Genomic DNA, 25,055 nt, shown 5'->3' with positions numbered 1-25,055 from the left:
GTGGCCCACTTACATCACTCAGCATAACTGCAGATTTTGTTCAACAGAATTCCAGGAAAGTGTAATTTTTAGCATTAAATATAATGCTGTGTTTTTGTAGTCCGTGTAAAACCAAATTTTCTAAATGTAGAATTGACAATGTTTATACTAATGATTTTTTTTTCTTTTGTCCTGCTGCCTTTACAATTACATTTTTGCTGTTTATGAATTGCATTTATAATACCAAGCAGCTTGCCAGGTCTGGTGGTTAAAATGGAGTTGTTACTCCACAAAATTATCTTATTTCTTCTATAATAAAAGAAAAAAGAACTGAGCACCACTCATCTTAAACACTTCATTACTTTATGTCCCAATCCTGGAAAGACTTGAACGTGAGTTTGTTTACCCATTGTGAAAAGTCTTTGCAGGACTAAGATCTTAGCTGACTAAAGAAAACAAGTAATTTCTTGTTGAACTCCTACACTGATTACATTTTAAAGTTAATATAACTTTTAAAGGTATAAATATTGGAAAATATTTCTAATTCTTTGACTTGAATCAGGTAACAAAACAATAAACTAGAGGTTTTTTTTTAAAATTAATTGTTTTAGGATGCAAGTATGATATTTAGTAAAATAATTTGATCAAAAGCTGTTGGAAATAAACCAAGCCTTTATCTTGATTTTTTGCTCATGTATTGTTGCTGTCTTTCTCCTATTACCTTCTGTACTGGTTTTGGCTGGGATAGAGTTAATGTTCTTCATAGTAGCTTGTATGGGGCTATGTTTTGGATTTTGCTGAAAATAGTGTTGATAAACGCTGATGTTTTAGTTGCTGCTGAACAGTGCTTACACAGTGTCAAGGCCTTTCCTGCCCCTCACGCTGCCCTGCTGCTTGGGGACTGGATGGGTATTGGTTGGTGGTGAGCAACTGTTTTCATTTGCGTTGCTTGTCTTTCTTGGGTTTTACTTGCTCTCTCTTCCCTCCCCCCCTTCCTTACATTAAGAAAAAATATTATTACATCTTTTAAATTATCAGACTGTTTTTATCTCAACCCACCATTTTTTTTTCTCACGCTTACTTTTCTGATTCTTCCCCTGCATCCCATCCCAACCGAGCAGGGGAGAGTGAGTGAACGGCCACAACTGTCCTTTTTGAAGCTCAACATGGGGCATGAAGGGTTTGAGATAACAGATAAAAATAAGCTCTGGTCAAATCTGTTAAATATCATGACCAAAAACTGTTGTCCTCAATATTAATTAGTTTATCTGATCTGTGCCATGCTCCTTTTTTTTTTCTGTACGTTTTGAAGATTCGTGTTGGCTTTTGCAGTTTGCTGTGCTCTGAAGTATTTAGTGATATTTTGCCTGGTAAATTTATTATTAAAACACTGGCCTTAAGCTTAATATTATATTTGGGCTCTGTACTGCCCCAGGGGTGGAAACACAGTCCTACCATTTATCATATATTAATACAGACTGCACTGGAACAAGGTGAAGCTCCTGAACACCTGTAGTATTTTGATTTTGTTATTATTTATATATTGTATATATGTTTTTATTTTTTATTTTCAAAATATGTCTTAGCCTTTTAGGCCTAAACTGTTTACATGTTGGCAATATATTGAAATGTTTGTAAATCTTGTATTAGGAAGGAAGCATGCCATTGGAAGATTTACTGGCATTCTACGGTTATGAGCCTGCAATTCCAGTTATGGCCGGTTCCAGTGCAGATAGCTCTCCAAGTGAACTTGCAGACGAACTTCCAGATATGACTCTAGATAAAGTGAGTCAGAATTATTTTTTCCTGTATTATGGTTTAAAAGCAGAAATCCAGGTGACCTTAAATTATATTTCTTTATCTCTAGATGTTACAAAATACATATCTTTGTCAATTTCAATATACAATTAAGAGTTACTGTACTAGTGGCAGAGTTGGCAGTTAGGTTTATAGTTGTACTCGATCTTAAAGGTCTTTTCCAACTTAAATGATTCTGTGATTATACTCTGAATTAATTATTTTTCAAGGATATTGAGGATCTGAATCTAATTATAATTATCACACTTAGACATGCATAGCAACTTTAGTTGATTACTACAAATGAAAAATGAATAAGTTAACCGTTCTTCTAAAACACATCCAGAAAGCTTTAAATAGATTTCCTTTTTTTTATATGAGGAACTTTTCTGAAAAGATCTGTATTTTGTTGAATGTACATAATGTCCAGAAATAATCATTCTGGCTTCCAACATACATGTCATGTATCAAATCTTTGTGGTTAACTTTAAAATGCACTCCTGAATGCTTTGGAACGTTCCTTTCAAATGCATATAATTTGGAAAGGTCTCAAATTTTGTGGGTGAGAGATTGTTTTATGTGCAATGACATATTTGTTGGAGATATGGACAGTGGGATTGAGTGTATCCTTTTTTGCTCATGTATTGTTGCTGTCTTTCTCCTATTACCTTCTGTACTGGTTTTGGCTGGGATAGAGTTAATGTTCTTCATAGTAGCTTGTATGGGGCTATGTTTTGGATTTTGCTGAAAATAGTGTTGATAAACGCTGATGTTTTAGTTGCTGCTGAACAGTGCTTACACAGTGTCAAGGCCTTTCCTGCCCCTCACGCTGCCCTGCTGCTTGGGGACTGGATGGGTATTGGTTGGTGGTGAGCAACTGTTTTCATTTGCGTTGCTTGTCTTTCTTGGGTTTTACTTGCTCTCTCTTCCCTCCCCCCCTTCCTTACATTAAGAAAAAATATTATTACATCTTTTAAATTATCAGACTGTTTTTATCTCAACCCACCATTTTTTTTTCTCACGCTTACTTTTCTGATTCTTCCCCTGCATCCCATCCCAACCGAGCAGGGGAGAGTGAGTGAACGGCCACAACTGTCCTTTTTGAAGCTCAACATGGGGCATGAAGGGTTTGAGATAACAGATAAAAATAAGCTCTGGTCAAATCTGTTAAATATCATGACCAAAAACTGTTGTCCTCAATATTAATTAGTTTATCTGATCTGTGCCATGCTCCTTTTTTTTTTCTGTACGTTTTGAAGATTCGTGTTGGCTTTTGCAGTTTGCTGTGCTCTGAAGTATTTAGTGATATTTTGCCTGGTAAATTTATTATTAAAACACTGGCCTTAAGCTTAATATTATATTTGGGCTCTGTACTGCCCCAGGGGTGGAAACACAGTCCTACCATTTATCATATATTAATACAGACTGCACTGGAACAAGGTGAAGCTCCTGAACACCTGTAGTATTTTGATTTTGTTATTATTTATATATTGTATATATGTTTTTATTTTTTATTTTCAAAATATGTCTTAGCCTTTTAGGCCTAAACTGTTTACATGTTGGCAATATATTGAAATGTTTGTAAATCTTGTATTAGGAAGGAAGCATGCCATTGGAAGATTTACTGGCATTCTACGGTTATGAGCCTGCAATTCCAGTTATGGCCGGTTCCAGTGCAGATAGCTCTCCAAGTGAACTTGCAGACGAACTTCCAGATATGACTCTAGATAAAGTGAGTCAGAATTATTTTTTCCTGTATTATGGTTTAAAAGCAGAAATCCAGGTGACCTTAAATTATATTTCTTTATCTCTAGATGTTACAAAATACATATCTTTGTCAATTTCAATATACAATTAAGAGTTACTGTACTAGTGGCAGAGTTGGCAGTTAGGTTTATAGTTGTACTCGATCTTAAAGGTCTTTTCCAACTTAAATGATTCTGTGATTATACTCTGAATTAATTATTTTTCAAGGATATTGAGGATCTGAATCTAATTATAATTATCACACTTAGACATGCATAGCAACTTTAGTTGATTACTACAAATGAAAAATGAATAAGTTAACCGTTCTTCTAAAACACATCCAGAAAGCTTTAAATAGATTTCCTTTTTTTTATATGAGGAACTTTTCTGAAAAGATCTGTATTTTGTTGAATGTACATAATGTCCAGAAATAATCATTCTGGCTTCCAACATACATGTCATGTATCAAATCTTTGTGGTTAACTTTAAAATGCACTCCTGAATGCTTTGGAACGTTCCTTTCAAATGCATATAATTTGGAAAGGTCTCAAATTTTGTGGGTGAGAGATTGTTTTATGTGCAATGACATATTTGTTGGAGATATGGACAGTGGGATTGAGTGTATCCTCAGCAAATCTGCTGATGATACCAAGCTGTGTGGTGTGGTTGACACCCTAGAGGGAAGGGACACCATCCAGAGGGACCTTGACAGGCTGGAGAGGTGGGCCAATGCCAACCTCATGAAGTTCAACAAGGCTAAGTGCAAGGTCCTGCACTGGGTCAGCACAACCCCAGGCACAAATACAGGCGGGGGGAAGAATGGCTGGAGAGCAGTCCTGAGGAGAAGGACTTGGGAGTGTTAATAGATCAGAAGCTCGCCATGAGCCGCCAGTGTGCACTCGCAGCCCAGAGAGCCAACTGCATCCTGGGCTGCATCAAAAGGAGTGTGGCCAGCAGGGCCAGGGAGGGGATTCTGCCCCTCTGCTCTGGTCAGACCACGCCTAGTGCCCTCAGCACAAGAAAGATATAGATCTGTTGGAGAGGGTCCAGAGAAGGGCCACCAAGATGATCAAAGGCCTGGAGCACCTCTGCTATGAAGACAGGCTAAGAAAATTGGGGCTGTTCAGCCTAGAGAAGAGAAGTCTCCAGGGAGACCTTATAGTGGCCTTCCAGTACTTGAAAGGGGCCTACAGGAAAGCTGGGGAGGGGCTTTTCATCAGAGAAGATAGTGATAGGACAAGGGGCAATGGTTTTAAACTGAGTGATGGGAGATTTAGGTTAGATATTAGGAAGGAATTCTTCACTATAAGGGTGGTGAGGAACTGGACTGGGTTGCCCGGGGAGGTTGTTGATGCCCCATCCCTGGAGGTTTTTAAGGCCAGGTTGGACGAGGTTTTGTGCAACCTGGTCTAGTGGAAGGTATCCCTGCCCTTGCAGGGTGGTTGGAACTAGATGATCTTTAAGGTCCCTTCCAATCTTAATGATTTTATGACTATATATGTCGCATTGTTTAATATAAAACCATGAAACAGTTTTTGTGATTTACAGGCTAACTTTGAATTTTGATAGTTTAATCTGTTTTTTTGCTATAAGGCATAGGCAGCTAGTAGTTTGTATTATAAAATCTATAGGTAGTACATGTGTCTCTAAATTTTCTGTAAGTATGGTGAAATTATAAACACAAAATATGATATGATGGCTCTGCACGTCTGATTCTCATTAGGAGTCACAATTGTGTTGAGGCTACAGAAATGTAGTCAACTTGTTTAATACAGTTATTTCCCTCCCTAATCTCTATACTGAAGGGTTCAAACATGACTGCTAGTGAAGGAAGTGTTTTTTCTTTTTCTTGCTTTTCTCTACAAAACTATTTTTTTGGGGGGAAGGTAATGGGTTGTCTGTTACCTGTGAATCTTCTCAGCCAAAGTCTACAAAAGTGCCTGGCTGTTCTGGTTTATTTTTTCCCCAGAGTTTAAGGGGTAACAACCTGTTAGAGTTTTAGTATAACTGTGATGCAAAGAATGACAGAACTCTATAAAGATTTCCACTGGCATTTTTCATTTGATGCATTTGGAGGAACATCTGAGATTTGATGCTTCCAGAGGTTACTCCTTGTGCATTTATTTTAATAGAAGACAAAGGGGAAATAAGTCCCCCTGTGTTCAACTCTGAAATTAATGGTTAAATTTATTTTAAGATTTAGGGGGAGTGAATTAGCTTTTTAATTGAGAGGACAGTCTGCTAAAATTACTTATGGTAAAATAATTAATTTTCATTAACATGACTTACAATTTGCAGAATCTAAATGCTCGCCAGTCTATACTTAATAGTCAGTCTGAGGTTTTATTTTTTTATTTTAATGATACAGGAGGAAATAGCTAAAGACCTCTTGTCGGGTGATGATGAAGAAACTCAATCCTCTGCTGATGACTTGACACCATCAGTTACTTCACATGAGGCTACTGACTTCTTTCCTCGGCCATTAAGATGTAGGAAACCTAATTTTATAATAGTACTCAAAAATTCTTAGCATTTATATATAGCTTCCTAGCTTAAAATACAAAAATTGCAGAATAGTGCTGACTTTACTGGGAACTGAGGAAAGTGCTTTGCAGGATATGTTGTATGTGAATTTTGTCTTTGGTATTATTGATTACCTAAAAGTAATTTTTCTACAAATACAGTAACTATTAATTATTAATAGTTAATGTATTGAGGAATGCTCTTTTGTGATTTTCAATACTTTACTGAATTACATGAATATGTAAACCAGTCTTTTAAATCAGTGTTTCTCTACTAAATTTTTTGTTGCTGCTTTTAAGCCAGTGACACCTCTCTTCAGCTTGTGGATGTGAACTGGAACATGGTTTCTTTGTGATTATTTCCCTTCACGTGTTCGACAGTTTTCCATAGGACTTCATAAGTCAAAGCTGTTTTGTATGGGATGGGGCCTATGAACTCATGACCACCAAGTTTTCACTACCCATGGAGTTATTATGGGAAAGATCTGAGGTTATCCAACCTGGATGAGTTATTCCTCATTGCTCCAACTCTAGTACACCAGTGAACAAATTAACTGTAATAGGCAATGTGGAGGATTTTAATCACAATTTTAATTTGACAAATATATTGAGCTATTTTGGGGGGTTTTCATCCCTCTAGGGAAGGGGGATGTGCTGTCTCGGTCATCTGCAGTTGTACCCTTTGCATGCTGCTGATTGTGTAATGTAAGACATTTGTATTGAGAGAGAGAGATACAAAAACATTAAAAATTATAATGTCCTTTTTTAGTTAAGCAAACCCCAAACTTGCTGGCACTTCAGTATTGCTTATGAACACTTAATGAATATGACACTGAAAGTGTGGCAACTTTATGGAAAAAATTATTAGCCTTACTCAGGATTAAGAAACAGTCATCTTTGCTTTCAGCTATCATGGGTTTTTTTTTATCAGAATGTTACTCTTTCTCTATTAGAACTTTTGGGCATTTTAAAATCGAATATCCACCATTTCAGGGAGGGAAATGTCACTTTTCTGTGCTGTTGACAGTTTCATCATTTTTCTGATCCCTGTCCATTTCTCTAATATAACATTCATTTTAAGATAAGTATGTCTGACACATGGGATATTTTATTAATTTTGGATTAATTGGAAAAATAATTGCATATTATTATCCAGGCATATTGTTGTTTCATGCATTCATGTTAGCTTCTTGTCTGCTACTTCTAACAGCAAAAAGAGATAGACTAGTGATTGTAGTAATGACTACAAAAGAGGAGTCTCAGTCCATACAGTCCTGGATATTGTCTCTGATGTTGATGGTTCTATTTAGTTGTGATGAAATTAAAATTGCAACCCCATTTATGAGCATGTTGTTACTGAAAATTGAGAATTGAGAATTGAAAATTGAGAATTGAAAATTGAGAATAAAAAAACAGCTTTAACATTATCAGAACTGTAGATTCCATTCTGCTGGGGATAAAATAAAAAATAGAATTACTTCAGAACCTAGTACTGTTGTCCTGAAAGCAGGATCTGTTGCCTGGTGTGCAAGAAGCCAATCCACGCACAGAGTCAAGATATTTGCTTTAATATCCAGTTCCGCACAGAAAAGGGAGCAGGATGGTATTCCACAAAGCAAGCTTAATTTCCCAAAATGCAAGTGCTACTTTTATACCCAAAAACTGGCACACAGTATTGGTCAACTAATTCCTCGCTTCCATTTAAAGTGGCAATGCTCAGGAATTTCACTATGCATGCTCAAAGAGTAAGGGGCTTGTTGGTAGGGGTCCCTCTAGCCTGTGGGTATGAATTTTAGTATGCTAATGATTAATTCATATATTAATGTTATCTTAATACTGTAAATCAAATTAGTCTGTTTCCTACCTAGTGTTCAAGGCTGTAACCAAAATAAGTTGTGGGCAGTGCTGCTTTCCATCCCTTTCATCTGTCTTGCAGGGCTTTCTCAAGGCTGGGCTGTTGACTACTTGGGATGTGTTTTTCTCTAATTCTTACTGTTTCACTGTTATGTAAGCTCTATTTTTATTCTGCGTGTCTCTTGTTCTCTTTTATGTGATTTTTTCCCCCCCAAATTTTACTTATTTCAATTAATAACTGACATAAATTCCCCCCTTTGAGACTTAATTGATTAAAATGTTTTATATATTTAAGTCTCGCTTGTTTTTTCCTTCTTGGGCATATTTTCCCAGTAATATTTTAGCAAGTTCCATTGCATTTTCTTATTAAGACTGGGACTTCTCTTTGAAAACAGAGCTTCAGGGAGACCTTATAGTGGCCTTCCAGTATCTGAAGGGGGCCTACAGGAAAGCTGGGGAGGGACTTTTTACCAGGGTGTGTAGCGATAGGACAAGGGGTAATGGTTTTAAACTGGAAGAGGGGAGATTTAGGTTAGATGTTAGGAAGAATTTCTTTACTGTTAGGGTGGTGAGGCATTGGAACAGATTGCCCAGGGAGGTTGTGGATGCCCCCTCCCTGGAGGTGTTCAAGGTCAAGTTGGACAGGGCTTTGTGCAACCTGGTCTAGTGGAAGGTGTCCCTGCCCATGCAGAGGAGGCTGGAACTAGATGATCTAGGTCACTTCCAACCCAAACCATTTTATGATTCTGTGAAAGTGCACTGTATAAGTACATAGCAACACACAAACACTAATATAAAAATTGCTATGAATCCTGCAATTCTTCTAAACCAACTGCCTAAGTCTGGAAACCAAGAAGTAAGCCAATTCCATGTTTCAGTAAATCCAAGAGAGGCATCATCCTTTTGTATCTCATGTAAAACTCAGGCCTGTTGCCATATTTCAGGTCTGTGAATATTCTTCCACCCGGGTTCACATACACACAGCAGCTTGTCTTTATTAGCATGCATACTCCCTCCTTTGATGCATATCCAAAGCCATCCTGTCCTGTTCCACAATTTTGGCCAATTGTGAAACCTTGTCTAGGAGGGCTGGGATTACATAAGCAGCCTTATTTTCAGTTGTCTGTCACTGCTGAGATATTTATTATTGCTTTTTCCAATTCACTTACTACCAGCCAAGGGACAAACCATCTGGCAAAGGAGTGAAATGTGACATTTCTCCTAACCAGGGGGTTGCTACCTCTTGGTTTTTTTGATGAAGTTTCTGAGTCTTTTTTCAGTTTGTCAGTAATGGACACATTAGAGATTACAGCCTGTGAAGTGCAAATTCCTGACCAATTTGCTGGTAACACCTTTCTGGTTTGTCTCTGTATGTCCAACACCAACCTCTTCCTTCTGGGACTGGCCAATTTTTACAAAAAGGCCTTACCATTGAAAGAGTTTGGGCACATCTTCAATATCTTCCCACAAAGAATGTTGTATCCTTTAGACAGTTTACCTTAGCCATGCCTTTTTTGGGGGGGGGGTTTGCACATTTGTATACAAGTACAATACTTGTTCCTTGGTACTGGAGTAATTATTTCCCACTATTGGGTTTCTAATTTCTTATCTCTATTAGGGGTTGTGTTTATCCAGAGGTTGGTCCAGGAGATATTGGAAGGAATAAGGACAGTAATCATAGGTGCCTCTTTCTCTGAATGTTCAGGGATGCGAGTACAAATCCAGCAGCTGGACTTGTTGCTTGTTTTAGCTATTTTCTGGGTCAAGCTGATGTGCATGTTCTTTTCCCAAGGCATGTGAGATGTATCCATGACATATGTTCCCAAATTAGTTGTTAGTATCAGTATCGTCAAGTTCAACAAACCCATACTCTTCTGGATGAGCATGACCTCTGATTAACTTTGATTCTCTACACAAGCGAGGTAAAACTACTGAGGTTAATACAGTTATCACACAGAATAATATTGATAGTCTCTGGGGGCAATTGAGCTCTAAGTAAGTATTCCCCAATTCCCAGGCATGATTCATTGATTAAAGCTGATATCTAGATAGTTTTAACCTAAGTCCTTCTGTAGGTGCCAGATGTCCACTGTCCCTTGGGAGGTGCATCCTTCACTCGGGTGTAATGATCCGAGAATTGATCCCAGTGTTCCAGGTTCTAAAATATGAGTTATTCTATGGAGTACTGTATTTTAATTACTTGGAGTGCTCTGCTGCATTTCTTCCTAAGAGAAAAAAAAAAATATAAAAAAATTAAAGAGGAATAAGCAGTCTTCTGTTGTCTTTTGCTTATTCTGTTTTGCATATGTCTACTATATCTTCACTCTATGTTGAGGCAGCCTTGTTTAAAGGAATGTTTTGAATACCCATTAAAACTTCTGTTGAAAGGCTTTGGTAGGTAATAAAGACTTGCCTTCAACTTTACTTTCTTTGTAATTAACCTGGGGCTAAGTCATAGCCCTGAAAGTTTTCTATTTTTCTCATACCTTTTCTATAAGGTATAAGCCTCTATTGTAGAAAATTATGAAGAAAAATTATCTAATTTCCTTCTGACTGTTAGAAATACAGTAGATTGTCTCAGTTGCTGTGATGGTAAATGTTTCAGTTCTGTAATATACAAGTATAATTGCTTTCTGATTCATGCTAGTTTGATAGAAATGTAGATCAACAGACTCATGATGAGTGTCTCCCTAAATAAAAGCAGGGTCTCCTTTCAAAAGTAAAGGATATCTTGTAGTTCTGTGTTTGAACTGAAAATTCTTCCTAGCTAAAACAAAACTTCTTTGTGCCTGAAGCAAACACTACGTGTGATGGAGATAAGGAATCAGATGATGAAGACATAGAGGCAGACCATGGTAATTCATCTGAAGATTTGAAAAAGGTAATAACAATATCTTTAAAAAAAACAAGAGAAACTTTACTCTTAAGAAAAATGCATTAAGATTTATAGTACATATTTAAAATAGTATCTTAATTATGGAATTCTCTGCAAAAAGCCATGTTAATGAAATCTGTAATGCTTCCATACACAAAATATTAAAGCTAATACGTTTCTTTTGTTATTTTTGTTACATCTTCAGGAAATAATGGTTGGTTTACAGTATCAAGCTGAAATTCCACCATACCTTGGCAAATACAGTGATAATGAAAAGGGTAAGTTCTTCTGATGGTTTAATTTTTATCTTATGTTCATACATAGCAGTTAATGGAAAAAATATTATTTAAATTTATAAGATAAATTCTGTAGCTTCATTGAAGTCCAAGAGACCTCAAAAAGAAAAAACAAACAAAAACCCCAAGTCAATTGAAGTAACACAGCCACATAATTATAACTCAGCAATGTAATTCTACAACTTTGAGAGGAGATTCTCAAGATGACATAGGAGGATTAATGTTAATTCTGAAGTAATAGTTGGAGGCAACAAACCGTAGGTCAAAAAGGAAATGTTTTTATCAGAGTATCATAACTGGGCTATGGGTATGTAACTTAATTTATATTGAAAATCTTCAAAACAGTATTTTTCTTTGCTTGCTTTTTGGAAACCACAATAGTGTGGGTTACAAAATTAGTATGCAAAACAAGGCAATTTCCATAGCATGAGTAGAAGATGTAGGTCCTGACACACCTTGTCTTTAGAAAAACATGTTTTTAAGTATGATATTATTTCTGTGTAAATTTAGGTTAAAAACTGCAGTTGTGCTAGAGTAGAAAAAATAACTTATTTAAGAGTGTTATTTGGTATCTTTAGAAACCTTTCACCATGAGAAAAGTAGAGCACGTAGCTGTGGAATTCAAAAAGCAAATATTGAAATAAATTTACTCATTGGTGGAACAGCTGTGAAATTAAGGAACAGATTGGGGAATATTCTGTTTTTTCTTCTGTAAGTTGTGTTTGAACTGTAACATTTCATGGGAATATTATTCTAGTGAAGTAAATAGTCTTTTCACCATTACCAACTGCTTTTTGAAGAATGTTCCTTTGCAGTAGAGAAGAGGAATGTTTAGTATGGATGGAGCTGGAAGCATTAGCAAGTGAACATCATCTGTTGCTTAAGAGACCTAAGGAAACTTTCTTTTATCTAAGATTCAAGCATGAGGCTTACCAGTTGTAAGAAATGAAGGAGTAAGAACCAGATTTATCTGGATAGTTATTTTACTATTTACACATCTTGATTTATTTGAGAACTAGAGAAGGGCAAATAACCAGAGGCTGATCAGGAAGATGTTAATCTGGCAACTTTCTCTGGAATGAGCTGGTGCTAGAAAGAACCAGTGAGAGTATTGTCTGCTGGCATGACCAAGAGCAGAGGTAGGTTTTGGATGGGAGAGCTTGAGGAGCTCCTCTTGAGAATATCGGGCCTGGACTCCAGAAAGAGGTGCTGAGTTGTCTTAGTTGATAATGGAGGTTTAAGCTGAGCATCAGCAGTGCTTGGAGAGGTTGGACCTGGCTGTATGAGTGGAGGATTCTGTGAAAGCCTCTTCTGTACTCCCTGAAGAGCTTATGATGGCAAACGGGCTTATATTTCTACTATGTATTCCCAGCTACTGGAATTGTGCTAGAAGGCAGTTCTGCTCTTCTTTAAACCTTACACTTATAACACATCTTTTTGAAAGCCTTTCATGTTCTTAAGCCATAACAGAACTTTCAAAGGAGATGTAATTTTATTCCTCACCTTAGCTTAATATTCTTTCCTGCAGTTTTATGAGAGATTTGCAAATCTTCGTATCTTCTACTGTAACTGCCATTATGCTTGTGTGTGCTTGAATTTAATAAGTCTAATTTTGTATTGCCAAGAGAGTACATGAAACATGTGGAATGTTAATCATGTCTGTTGATCAGAGTAAAGGATTTATAGTTTAATCTAGAATTTAAATGTATGCACAGATAAAGGTTCAGAACAACTCCTGAATATTTCCTATATTCTCTTTCAAATAAACTACTGAAGAGGTGCATACATGATTTCAAGTATACCATGAAGGAGGACTATACATCCTGATTGCTTGTAAAATATGGAACGTACAAGTTGTTGGCATTCAGTTGTTAGTGAATGGAAAAAGAAATTTCCACATTGAGACCTAGTTTTACATTTTGTTAAGTAAGTTTTGGCAAATTTTAGTTAAAAATGACCTGCTAGCTGCTGCCTTTTTTTTTGACATGTAATATTTGAAACATTAAAGTAATAGCTTTCACTCTTTTATTGTAAAATATAGCTTATTTGTTGAAAACAGCTGAACAAAACTGAGTGGTTTTGCTCATTTGTTTATATGAAGATGATGAATTACATATGCATAACTTGACTTGAATCATCTAGCTGTCAAGAAGCTGCTCCTCTGTAAAGACTGTCTCAAGAGTTCTGTCCCTTGTCTCATCTTCATGGAACCTGAATCTCTTCACCATACCACACTGCAGTCTGTCTCTTAACTGAGGCTTTTGGGGAAAAAGTGAGCTGCAATTTAAAAGTGGTATGATGGTACTTGATTTGATTACTTCTGTATTCCTGTTCTTTGTGAAATAGATTTTTATGTTATAGCCTTAAAAATGTCACACCTGGCATTAATGGATTTCTGTTTTAACAGCCTATGAAAATGAAGACCATTTACTTTGGAAACCTGATGTGATCTCAGAAAACAAAATTAAAGAATATCTTTTTGAAACCTCCTTAAGAACAGGAAATGAAAACATGATTGACAGAATTCCCGAAGGACTACATATACGGGACAATGAACAAGTATATTTTATATTCTGTTCCATTTGTGACACATTGCTTCATAATTAATGTGTTCTCTTTCTCTGCCTTGTATTATAAAGGCAGCAATATTAAATTTCTTTTAAAATTTTAATTCGATGTTATTGGGTCAGGATCTTATTTGTAATTTTAAGCATTTGCTTAAAGTTACGCGTATTTGAATGTTGGCAGTGTTGTGATCTGTGATGTTTCTGATTGTCATGCTGTTGACAATTCCAGGTTTTCTAATAATTACATATAATGTTTCACATTTACTTAATTAAACTTTGCCTCAAGTTCTGGATAGTTTTGCTTTTTGTTGTTATTTGCAAATTTTAATCTTGTATAAATATAAATCTTCTTTTTATACATTATGTATGCTCACTGAAAGACTAGTTTCAGAAGTTTAGATTGGATATTTGCAAGCTTTGACTCTTTCTAAAGGCTTCTTCTATTTTATAGGCACTATATGACCTTCTAAAAAGTAGCCATAATGTTAAAGAAGCAATTGAGAGATACTGCTCAAATGGAAAAGCATCTCAGGGTAAGAGAGAGTACCTGCTTTTTAAGAAATGTGTGTTTGGAGGGAAAAAAATAATAAAAAAAGTTGTGTAGAAAAATTTTGAGTAAGATTTAGATTGATGAGCACATCCTTTTCCATGATGTCTTTAGCGCAGATTAGGTATAATCTGTTGGCCAGATGGACATCTCTGCTGGAGAAGTTTGCAACTTGTATAAAGGTTGCTGGATCATCTTTTACACTTTTTCTTCCCTTCTTTCATAGAATCATAGAATGTCTTGGGTTGAAAGGGACCTCTAAAGGTCATCTCATCCAACCCCCCTACAATAAGCAGGGGCATCTCACCCTAGAACAGATTGCTCAGAGCCCTATCAAGCCTGACCTTGAATGTCTCCAGGGATGGGGCCCCCACAACCTCTAGGCAACCTGTTCCATTGATCCACCACCCTCATATTAAAGAACTTTTTCCTAATGTCCAACCTAAATCTATCCTTTTCTAGCTTAAAACGATTGCCCCTTGTCCTATCATTATATGCCCTAGTGAACAGCTCTTCCCCAGCCTTCTTATAGGTCCCTTTCAGGTATTGGAAGGTCTCTATAAGGTCCTCCCGGAATCTTTTCTTCTTCAGCCTGAATACCCCTAAATCCCTCAGCCTGTCTTCATCAGAGAGGTGCTCCAGCCCTCTGATCATTTTTGTTGCCCTCCTCTGGACATGCTCCAACAGGTCTACATCCTTCTTGTGTTGGGGGCTCCAGAGCTGGACTCACCAGGACAGAGTAGAGGGGCAGAATCACCTATCTCGGTCTACTGGCCACACTTAGTTTGATGCAGCCCAGGATGTGGTTGGCCTTCTGGGCTGCAGTTACACATCAGTGGCTCATGTCCAGCTTTTGATCCACTAGTACCCCCAGGTCTTTTTCCACAGGGCTGCTCTCTACCATGTTGTCATGACCTGGGTAGGGCAACCCAGAGAGATTCAGATTGGAGCCCTTTGCTTTCTAAACTCCTTCTCAGAGAGGAGCCTAGGTGTGGCTGGATCCAACCTTTGTCTCACACCTGGCCCTTCCAGGGAAAGTGATTAAGATGTTATGGTCTGAGGAAATGCTCAACTGTCTGATACCCCTTGATCAGATTAAGGTGAAATGACACTCAATCTGTATTTGAATATTAGATTTAATTAAAACTGTGGAAGGAATACTGATACTTCAATTATCATCTCAAGCTGTGCAATCATAAAGGCCTAATTATTTAGGTCACAAGAGTACAATACGTATATATTCAAGCTGCACGACCTGAGGAAAAATCATGGTTGTGTTACTAAATGATTTTAGGAAGGAAGAGAGGGAGACTAGGAGAAGAAAAGTCAGGGAGATAGATAACAGCAAATCACCAGTCCTGGATCCAGCATTGGGCCAGCCAATGGGGGAGAATTGGTATCAGTGAGGCTCCCAAAGTCCACCATTGTAGTCCCCTGTTTTATAGGCCTAGTTGCCTTGTTTCACAAGGATGAGTAAGTGTGATTGAGTCATAAGACTGAGCAGCTGGAGTGGACCTCAGCCCCTCCATCTTGTTGTACATGCAGGCCATCATGGTTTTCTCCATTCTATCGGGCAGGCCTTTTGGGATGCAAATGAGACTTTGTTCGAGGGGTTACAATGGGATTTCCACACCACTTCCTGCAAGTGCAGGTCCTGAGGGCTGGGTCCCTCACATGTCTTCCCCCAGCCTGGAACCCTGGTTGCCCTGGCCCAGATGCAGGATCCTGCACTTGGCCTTGTTGAACCTCATGAGGTTCACCTGGGCCCACTTCTCTAGCTTGTCCAAGTCCCTCTGGATGGCATCCTGTCCCTCTAGCGTATCGACCATGCCACGCAGCTTGGTGTTATCGTTTCCTCCATTGCTGTTTTGACAACAGCACAGACTGAGGAGAAGGATGGGGAGAGTAATGATTTTGCTCCCATAAGCCAGTTCTCACCCACATTACAGTACCTTTTTGAGATAGTGATCAATTATAATCTGCTGACACTTAGCCAGCTATATTCTCCTGATTCTGGTATATGTAAGTGAGCCCCACTCTCTTTATCACTGCACTAAAATTGTGCTATGTTATAGAATCATGAAGCCATTTAAGTTGTGAAAGATCTTTAACATCATCAAGTCCAATTGTTAACCTAGCACACGCTGCCAAGTCCACCACTAAACCGTGTCCCTAAGCACCACATCTACACATCTTTTAAATACCTTGAGGGATGGTGACCAAACCACTTCCCTGGGTGGCCTGTTCCAGTCCTTTCTGTGAAGACATTTTTCCTAATGTCCAGTTTAAACCTCTCTGGCACAACCTGAGGCTAGGTTTCTATTGCTTGTTACTTGAGAGAAGAGACTGACACCCACCTCGCCACAACCTCCTTTCAGGAATTTGTAGAGAGCGATAAGGTCTCCCCTCAGCCTCCTTTTCTCCAGACTAAACAACACCAGTTCTCTCAGCTACTCCTTGTAAGACTTGTTCTCTAGACCCTTCAACAGCTTCATTGCTCTTCTTTGGACACACTCCAGCTCCTTGATGTTCTTGTAGTAAGATGCCCAAAATTTAATACAGTATTTGAAGTGCAGCCTCACCAATGCTGAGTACAGGGGGACAACCCTAAACTGGTTCTACCATGTAGTTCTATAGGTCTTTGGTAGAGTGTGGAGAGATTCGCTCAAGTTTACAGTTGAAAACAAGCTTCCATCTTTTTTGCCCCTAACTTTATTATTCCCTTAAATAAAAATCAGAATTTATAACTTAGCAAAGATGGTTCTTTGTCCTGTATTTTAATATATGTGTTGCATAAAGTAGAAATGGACTATGAGCTCTGGTATAAATTGGTATTCTGGCAGATATTCTCTACTCAGAAGGGATCCAAAGGCAATTTGAGTGTTTACAAGTTAGGTGCTGTGAAAGCTAAGTATCTAAGTATTTCTCTCGAGGTCCCTTCCAGCCCCTAAGATTCTATGATTCTATGATTCTAAGGGAACAATAAGAAATATCAGAGCAGTACCTTAGAGAGCTCTTGTACAAGAAAATATTGTGTAGAGCTGAACAGTAAGGAAGCATCAGTTGCAGGGCTGTATCCTAAACCCCAAGCCTCTTTAGGATTTAGATTATTGTTTTGGGATAGAAAAATAACTGCCCATTTGTGGGTCAGAGTCCCAAATTCTGTCCTAAAGACTAGTACTTACTCCTACACCCCAACTCAGATGGAATTCATCCCCTCATTAAAAATGGATGATAATACTGTTAGTGCCTGTCTCCTAGAGTAACTGTTGTGCTAAAATCTACTCTGTCCACTGAAGTTCATTGCTATTCTCAAGATGAGAGTTAAAAATCCTTATCTCCTATAGTAATTTCTTAATAGTGTGAATTTCCACAGGGATCTTTTCCTTTGAAGCTTGAGAACTTTGTAGTAACGAATGCAAAACTAATGGGGTGAGAAAGAAGGGAAAAAGGAAAAAAAAACCATGGCCTTGTAGTGAAATGATTATCACCTTCATCTGGGAGCAGAAAGGTCTTGGTTCCAGCATCTACTTCCAGAAATGTTTTCAAATGTGTTTGATGGTTGTTTTTTGGGTTTGTTTGGGTTTTTTCCCATTGGCTTTAAATGACAGCTGAACAGATCATTATTATAAATGTAAGATACCTGAAATATCCCTCCTTTGTTATATATAGATATAAAGCCAGCATCAGGATGGGGAAGCAACAATACTTGAGACAAAACTGACATACTCTTATTCTTTTTTAGTGACTTTTAGATAGGGTTTTTTTTTTTAATTTGTAGAACTTAAATTCAATTTTATTTAAAAAAAATTGTTCCTTCACACTTGCGTTCTAACAGCTACTGTTCTTTGTATCCAATGCAAGAAGAAATGTTCAGAAAAATAATCTTGCTGATATCTCAGTGATGTTATCAAATCTTGGTTTTTTGATGACAAATTTAAGAAAGAATAAATCAAGTCTTTTGAATGTTCTTTGCCCTCCAGGATAAAAGATTTCAGAAATCACTCTTATGAGTCTTTATAAACAAGAATGTTAGATTTCAGGTAGGATATCTCTACAGTAGAGGAAGGAACATGGGTCTAAATAACTGAACTGTTGGTTTTTTTAGACTGCATTTGGATATTCATGCATTAGCAACACAAATATTTTATTCTCTGTACAAAGTTAGTGAGTGAAAATAAGTATCATGATACTTTTGCAATTGTCTAGAAGAGATGACAGCATGGACAGAAGAAGAATGCAGAAGCTTCGAACATGCACTTCTGATTTATGGAAAAGATTTTCATCTCATACAGAAAAACAAGGTTAGTATTTTACAGTTAAATGGGAGAATTGGTAGATGATACAATGCTGAAAATTTGTAAAAGCAATGCATTTTTCAGAAGCCCTGCAGAACAGTGAGATAAGAACCAACATATTAAAACCAACTTGCCATTTTTGTGCTAATTTTACCTCCAATGTCATTGGAAAAGCTAGGTGTTGCAAGATGAGTCAATATATTATCTCTGAAATCAACTGATATTGACATTACTTCAATTTATATATTTATATTAGTTTAAATGTCTGCCTCTCCTAGTACAGTATTTCCATACTATGACTGTGGGAGGGGAAAATGCTTCTTTGATTATTTTTGTCACTAGGAAAGTGTAATTCTACAGAAACAGGCTTAGCTCTTTGTATTTTCAGAAAGTGTAGTCATCCATCAGTACTTTGGTTTCTGGCCAACAAAGAATTTCTAATCTTGATCTGGATTGCATCTGATTGACTCTTCTGTGCCTGAAGAATAAGAATTGGATTATTTTAGTTGGGGTTTTTTTTGTTTTTTTTAAAATCAAATATCCATAACATTTGGTACAGTTAACAATACAGATGTTTCCAAACTTTCTGTTCATCTCCTGTATGTTTTGATACCACCTTGAGGTTTTGCACTGGTTTTGGCTGGGATAGAGGTAATTTTCTTTATAGTAGCTAGTATGGGGCAATGTTTTAGTTTTGTGCTGAAAACTGTTGATAATACAGGGATGTTTTAGTTACTGCTGAGCAGTGCTTACACAGTGTCAAGGCCTTTTCTAGTTCTCACACCACCCTACCAGCAAGTAGGCTAGGGGTGCACAAGAAGCTGACGGGGCACAGCTGGGACAGCTGACCCCAGCTGAGCAAAGGGGTATTTCATACTATATGACTTCATGCTTAGCAAAGAAACTGAGGGGGTGAAGGTTGGTGGGGGCTCCCATTGCTTGGGGACTGGCTGAGCATCGGTAGGTTGGTAGCAAGCAATTTTTTTCTTTCTTTTTTGTTTTTCTTGGGTTTTATTTTTTAAATTTAAAATTTTATTTTTATTATTAAACTATCTAAACCCACGAGATTTCTCACTTTTATCCTTCTGATTCTTCCTTCCCCATCCCACTAGGGGAGTGAGCAAACATAATTATTTGCATTAATCTTGTCAGTTCTTCTCGCCTTCTTCTAGGTAAGAACCAGAACAGTTGCTGAGTGTGTGGCTTTCTATTACATGTGGAAAAAGTCAGAACGTTATGATTACTTTGCTCAGCAAACAAGATTTGGAAAGAAGAGATATAACCATCATCCAGGAGTTACGTAAGTAAAAGATGCTTGGAATATGTTTTCTGTTGCAAATTGTAAATGTGGATAGAGCTTGATTACGGTGATGATAAAGTCGAGTGTTTATGGGTAAGGATGAAGGGGAAGGCGAATAAAGCAGATACTGTACTGGGAGTTTGTTATAGACCACTCAACCAGGATGAGGATGCAGATGAAATATTCTATAAGTAGCTGACAGAAGTCTTGCAATCACCGGCCCTTGTTCCAGTGGGGGAATTCGACCTACTGGGTGTCTGCTGGAAATATAACACAGCAGAGAAGGAACAGTCTAGGAGGTTCCTTGAGTATATGGAAAATAACTTCCTGACACAAATGGTAAATGAGGCTACCAGGGGAGGTTCACAAACAGAGAAGGACTATGTCTGTGGTTTGGGCCTGACACAACAACAAAGAAACTTCCCTTCCCTCCCAGGATGGGGAAGACAAAGGCCAATTAGGAGCTCATGGGTCAAGACAAAGGGCAAGGAAAGTTATTCACCAATTTAAGGTCCTGGGCAAAACAGACTCAACTTGGGGAAAAATAATAATTTCACATTAATCATATGCACACAGAACACAGACAACACACAGAGCAGTGTTTACATATGTTACCCCACCCTTCCCGTCTTCCTGGGCCTAAATCACTTTGTTCCCAGTTTCTCTCCCTCCTTCCCCCCAGTGGCACAGGGGATGGGGTTTAGAGTCAGTTCACAGGCTGGGGCTTCCTGTTGTTTCTTCCTCCTCAGGAAGAAGGATTCCTTACAGTCCTCCCCTGCTTCCCCATGGAGTCCTCCATGAACCTCTCCTTCATGATTCCTTCCTGAACCTGTCCTTCATGATTCCTTCCCATGAGGTCAGGAGCATGCTGCTCCAGCATGGGCTTCCCACAGAGTCATGGGCTGCTTTGGGAACTGTCACCTCTTCTGGTGCCAGGGCCTTCCACAGCTGCATAATCCACTGACAGCAAATCCAGGTCCACTGGCCAAGTTCACCCCTCCTGGCACCTTCAGGGAATGCTCCACCACGTTCCTCCACGAGTGCAGGGGCACAGCTGCCATCTCGCCATGGGTTGCAGGGAAACTTCTGCTAGGGCACCTTCTTCCCCTTCTTCCTCACCAACCTTGGGCACTGCTCTGCCTCTCCTAGCTCTGCTCAGGTCTTATATTCTTTTGTATGTTAATCGCAGAGGCTCATCTATTGTCTCTCTAAAGGCTCCTTGATTAGCTGGTTTTGTTCCAGGGGGAGCTTCTCAGCTTCTTACAGGAGCCACCCTTGGGGCCCTTCCCCCACTACCAAAAAATCCTGCCAAACAAAACCAGCACAGACTAGTGGGAGATGTGTTGGTTGGAGACAGTCTTGGGCTTAGTGACCGTGAAATGGTGAAGTTCTCAATTCTTATTGATGTAAGGAGGGGAGTTAGTAAAACCTTCACCTTGGACTTCTGGAGGGCAGACTTTGGCCTGTTCAGGACACTGGTTGAGAGTCCCTTGGGAGAGAGTCCTGAAGGGCAAAGGGGTCCAGGAAGGCTGGATACAAACACATTAGTAATAAAAACAGAGTCAGGGAGAATCTCCATCCTTTACTGGATGCAAGGGGCAACATTGCAACCAAGGATGAGGAAAAGCCTGAGGAATAGGGAAGTGATCATGCCTGTACTCAGCCTCGGTTGAGACTGCACTTGAGTGCTGTGTTTAGTTCTAGGCCCCTCACTATATGGAGAACATTGAGGTGCTGGAGCATGTCCAGAGGAGAGTAACCAAGCTGGTCAAGGGTCTAGAGAACAAGTCATACAAGGAGCGGCTGAGGGAACTGGGATTGTGTAGTCTGAAGAAAAGGAGGCTGAGGGGAGGAGACCTCATGGCCTTCCACAACTGCCTGAAAGGAGGCTGTAGTGAGGTAGATGTTGGCCTCTTCTCCCAAGTAAATAACAACAGGACCAGAGGAAATGGTCTGAAGTTGCAGCAGGGGAGGTTTAGATTGGATATTAGGAAGAATTTCTGTGCGGAATGAGTGGTCAGGCACTGGAACAGCCTGCCTGGGGAGGTGGTTGAGTCACCATCCCTGGAGGTATTCAAGATCTGTGTAGATGTGGCACTTCAGGACGTGCTCTAGTGGCCAAGGTTATGTGTTTTATTTTTTTAATGTTGTTGTTTTGTGTTGACGGTTGGAGTCTGATCTTATAGGTCCTATCCAACCATGATGATTCTGTGAAATTAAATCAGTCATAATTTTTAGGCTTTGTTTTCCTGTTAAATAATCCGTTAATGGCATATTCTTTAAGGGACTACATGGATCGTTTGGTAGATGAAGCAGAAGCCCTTGGTGGAGCAGTACATTCTTCAGCTGTAACATCTAATACTCGAACAGAAACCATTCCTGATCAACAGCTAAGTATTCTGAACTCTATCACTGCCAATGAGTTGACAGGTAATTCGAGGGGGGGCGGGCGGAAGTTCAACTAAAAAACAAAAAACCTTTTTATTATAACTATATAAACTATTTCATTTACGTTTTACATTCAACTTTTTTTTCCAGCGTTGACAAACAGTGTAGCTACAGTCTGCCATACTTCAGATGTGAACTGTCTGGATGACACCTTTCCTCCTATGGACAGCTTACCCCGAGCACCAGTTAATCATGTGCCTATTGAAACAGAAGAATTGCTTAGCTTGCCTAGCAACGGTGAAAGTGACTGTTTCAATTTATTTGAGACTGGCTTTTATCATTCAGAGCTAAACCAAATGAACATGTGCAGTGAGGAGACAGAAAGACCCGTGAAGAGATTGAAAATGGGAATTGCTGTCCCAGAATCTTTAATTAATGATGTGTCTGTAAATAACCTTGGTGTGGACTTTGCGAACCACACACACCATATTACTAGTGCTAAAATGGCTGTTTCAGTGGCTGACTTCAGCAGTCTATCTGCAAATGAGACAAATGGTTTTATCAATACCCACACTCTTCACCAACATGCTGCCCTTCACTCAGAATGACTGTGGAAAACTAAACAGTGGGTACTTTATGCAGTAGTAGTAAACTTGATGGGAGCTATCAGGTTTGTTTTAGTCTTTCACTGGAAGTTTGACCTTTATGACATCAGTGATGTCTTTTTATGTATAGAACTATATCTTGATTTATCAAGAATAATTTCTTTTTTCAGTCCATAAATGTGGAAATGTTCAACAGAGTTTGGAACTAAGAGAACTGTGGTGCAGCTTTAAGCTTTGCTTCAATTTTTTTAAAAAGCCTGTAGACAGAGGTCACAATTTCAATACCAGCACAGAAGTTCTGAACTGATTGGAGTGGCTTTTTAGTCTAAGTTACTTTTGCCATAATGGATGCAGTGTAATAACAATGTTTACAGGTACTGATCCTGATCCTTGCTCAATGTAGCATTTTATTTTTTTCTTGTAAAGGCAGGGATGGGTTTCTTTCTTTAAGTTAAACTGCACAAACATACTAGGATATTTTTTTAATTGAACCATCCCTCATGTGATACTAAACTAGAGCACTTCAGTTTAAAAAACAGCAAATTCGTCTTGGTGGAAGCTAGCACAAGGGACTTAACATGAGTAAAGTATGAAGACCTGGATGCTGTTGCAAAATTATAGGCCATGGCTACCTTACACAGAAGTAATTATGCTGCCAGAAGTATGTGTACTTTAAACTTACTGGCTTAAAACTGGCTTAAACAGATGCATTTTAGGTATTTGGATGGGTTTTGTCCACAACTTTGAAGATGAATGCACCTGTATAACTTAATTTTCCTAAGATAGCTGATGTATAAAGCTACAGTCTGCACACCTTAGGATTTACGACTAAACAGTCTACATTTTGGAAGACGTCTTAAATAGTTTGGAACACTGCAGTTCAAAGTGTTAAAGTTTTGAGGGACTATCTTGTTTATATAGAAGTAGTAGAACCTTGAAGTACATATTTGAAAGTTTTTCTTCAGTGTGGATTGCAGTTTTTTGTTTTGGCAAGTCATTGGCTCAAAAATGACACTTCATTACATTGGTCAAACAGGAAAGGGTGAGTTAGTGTTTCCCATAAAAGCAACTATTTGACCACATTTGTTTTAAATTTTGTACGTTGAGTGCAATTTAGCCATCCACAAAGTTTGTCTTGCAAATGCTTTTTCTATTTCTTGTAAGAGAACATTACTTTGGTAGGATTACCCGTTTCCCTCCATACTTTTTCTTTGCACTGTTTGTATTATCAATTTAATTGCCACTAACTTGTTTTCATTATTGAAGTGATTAAGCTTGTGTTGCTGATATTTGTAATAGTAGCTTCAAGGTTATGCTGAGTAATTAGAAAGTAGTGACTTTAATTTTAGAAAGGGAAGAGGGTATTTATTATGCATACTGTGAACTGCATTGACATCCTGAATTTTGGATGTAGTGTATGGAGTTTTCTTTACATTTACTGTAATGAAGGTCGCTTTGAAGCATTTATGCAATGGCATATTTACCATATTAAAACAAATTAGTTTAGCACAGTGGACAAAAGTAAAGATAATTTTGTAATCAGTTCTTAACTTATACATTTGAAATGTAATTCTAGTAAGTACACAGTAAATAATGGGTAGCCTTGGCCCTGTGTTGTACTCTGACATTTTTAGCCAAGTTGTCAGCTTCTTCTTGCTGAGTTTTGTGCTGAACTGTGTACCTTGTTTCTTTTGTTTATGAATCAACACATTTTATGTAATTTTGTAAAATACTGGCCATAATCTCTCATTGTTATACATTCAAGTTTATGGGTTTACAGTGAGTGGTTGGTCTCTATAAATATCATTGTACAAAGATGACTGAATGCTTATACCAGTTGCACTTAAATGAACATGCCCATTCTCATTAGCTGATGCAGTAATATATTCAATTTATCTATGCATTGCTGAGCTCTTAATGTAGACAGAGACTTGTCTAAGGTTTGGGTTGTCAGCATGTTGAATGGACACTTTATTAAATAACTAAAGATTTTTGACCAAAATTCATAAAATTATGAGAGAAAAATTAATGCCAGCTAGTCTAATAGATTTTTAAATACTGATCTTATTTAGCCTGTTGGCTAGCTAGCTGGTATAATTTACTTTTAATTCCTTATTAAAATGAGGCAATAATTTGCAAGATTTTGTAAATATGTAAATTCTTATCTTTTTAGATATCTATTTCAATATTTTCTGACTACTGTGTATAGTAACATTTTTGTGCATGCTTGATGTGACATTCGTAAATTTGTACCACTATGATTTTATCCATGTAAAATAGC

The 25,055-nt window shown here is 38.1% G+C and overlaps 1 protein-coding gene across 2 annotated transcripts in view; it reads left to right on the top strand.

Annotated features, from left to right (window-relative positions):
- Positions 1-22,777, top strand: part of LOC104388442 (mesoderm induction early response protein 3-like) — a 25,567-nt gene extending 2,790 nt beyond the window's left edge. Inside the window, exons 3-12 of one of the 2 annotated variants that reach the window (XM_009997308.1) lie at positions 1,630-1,764; positions 5,891-6,011; positions 10,694-10,779; positions 10,979-11,051; positions 13,477-13,628; positions 14,088-14,169; positions 18,396-18,487; positions 19,654-19,781; positions 22,066-22,211; positions 22,320-22,777. In XM_009997308.1, the coding sequence (XP_009995610.1) occupies positions 1,630-1,764; positions 5,891-6,011; positions 10,694-10,779; positions 10,979-11,051; positions 13,477-13,628; positions 14,088-14,169; positions 18,396-18,487; positions 19,654-19,781; positions 22,066-22,211; positions 22,320-22,777 (1,473 nt within the window). Of the gene's footprint in view, positions 1-1,629; positions 1,765-5,890; positions 6,012-10,693; positions 10,780-10,978; positions 11,052-13,476; positions 13,629-14,087; positions 14,170-18,392; positions 18,488-19,653; positions 19,782-22,065; positions 22,212-22,319 lie in introns of both variants that reach the window. The other variant, XM_009997307.1, reaches the window with a different exon arrangement.
- The last annotated feature ends 2,278 nt before the right edge of the window (positions 22,778-25,055 follow it).

This window comes from Chaetura pelagica, unplaced genomic scaffold, assembly GCF_000747805.2.
Source record: "Chaetura pelagica isolate M959 unplaced genomic scaffold, ChaPel_1.0 scaffold1194, whole genome shotgun sequence".
Classification (NCBI taxonomy): Eukaryota; Metazoa; Chordata; class Aves; order Apodiformes; family Apodidae; genus Chaetura; species Chaetura pelagica.
The sequence above is the reverse complement of the archived record's forward strand: the minus strand, read 5'-3'. Positions and strand labels throughout refer to the sequence as shown.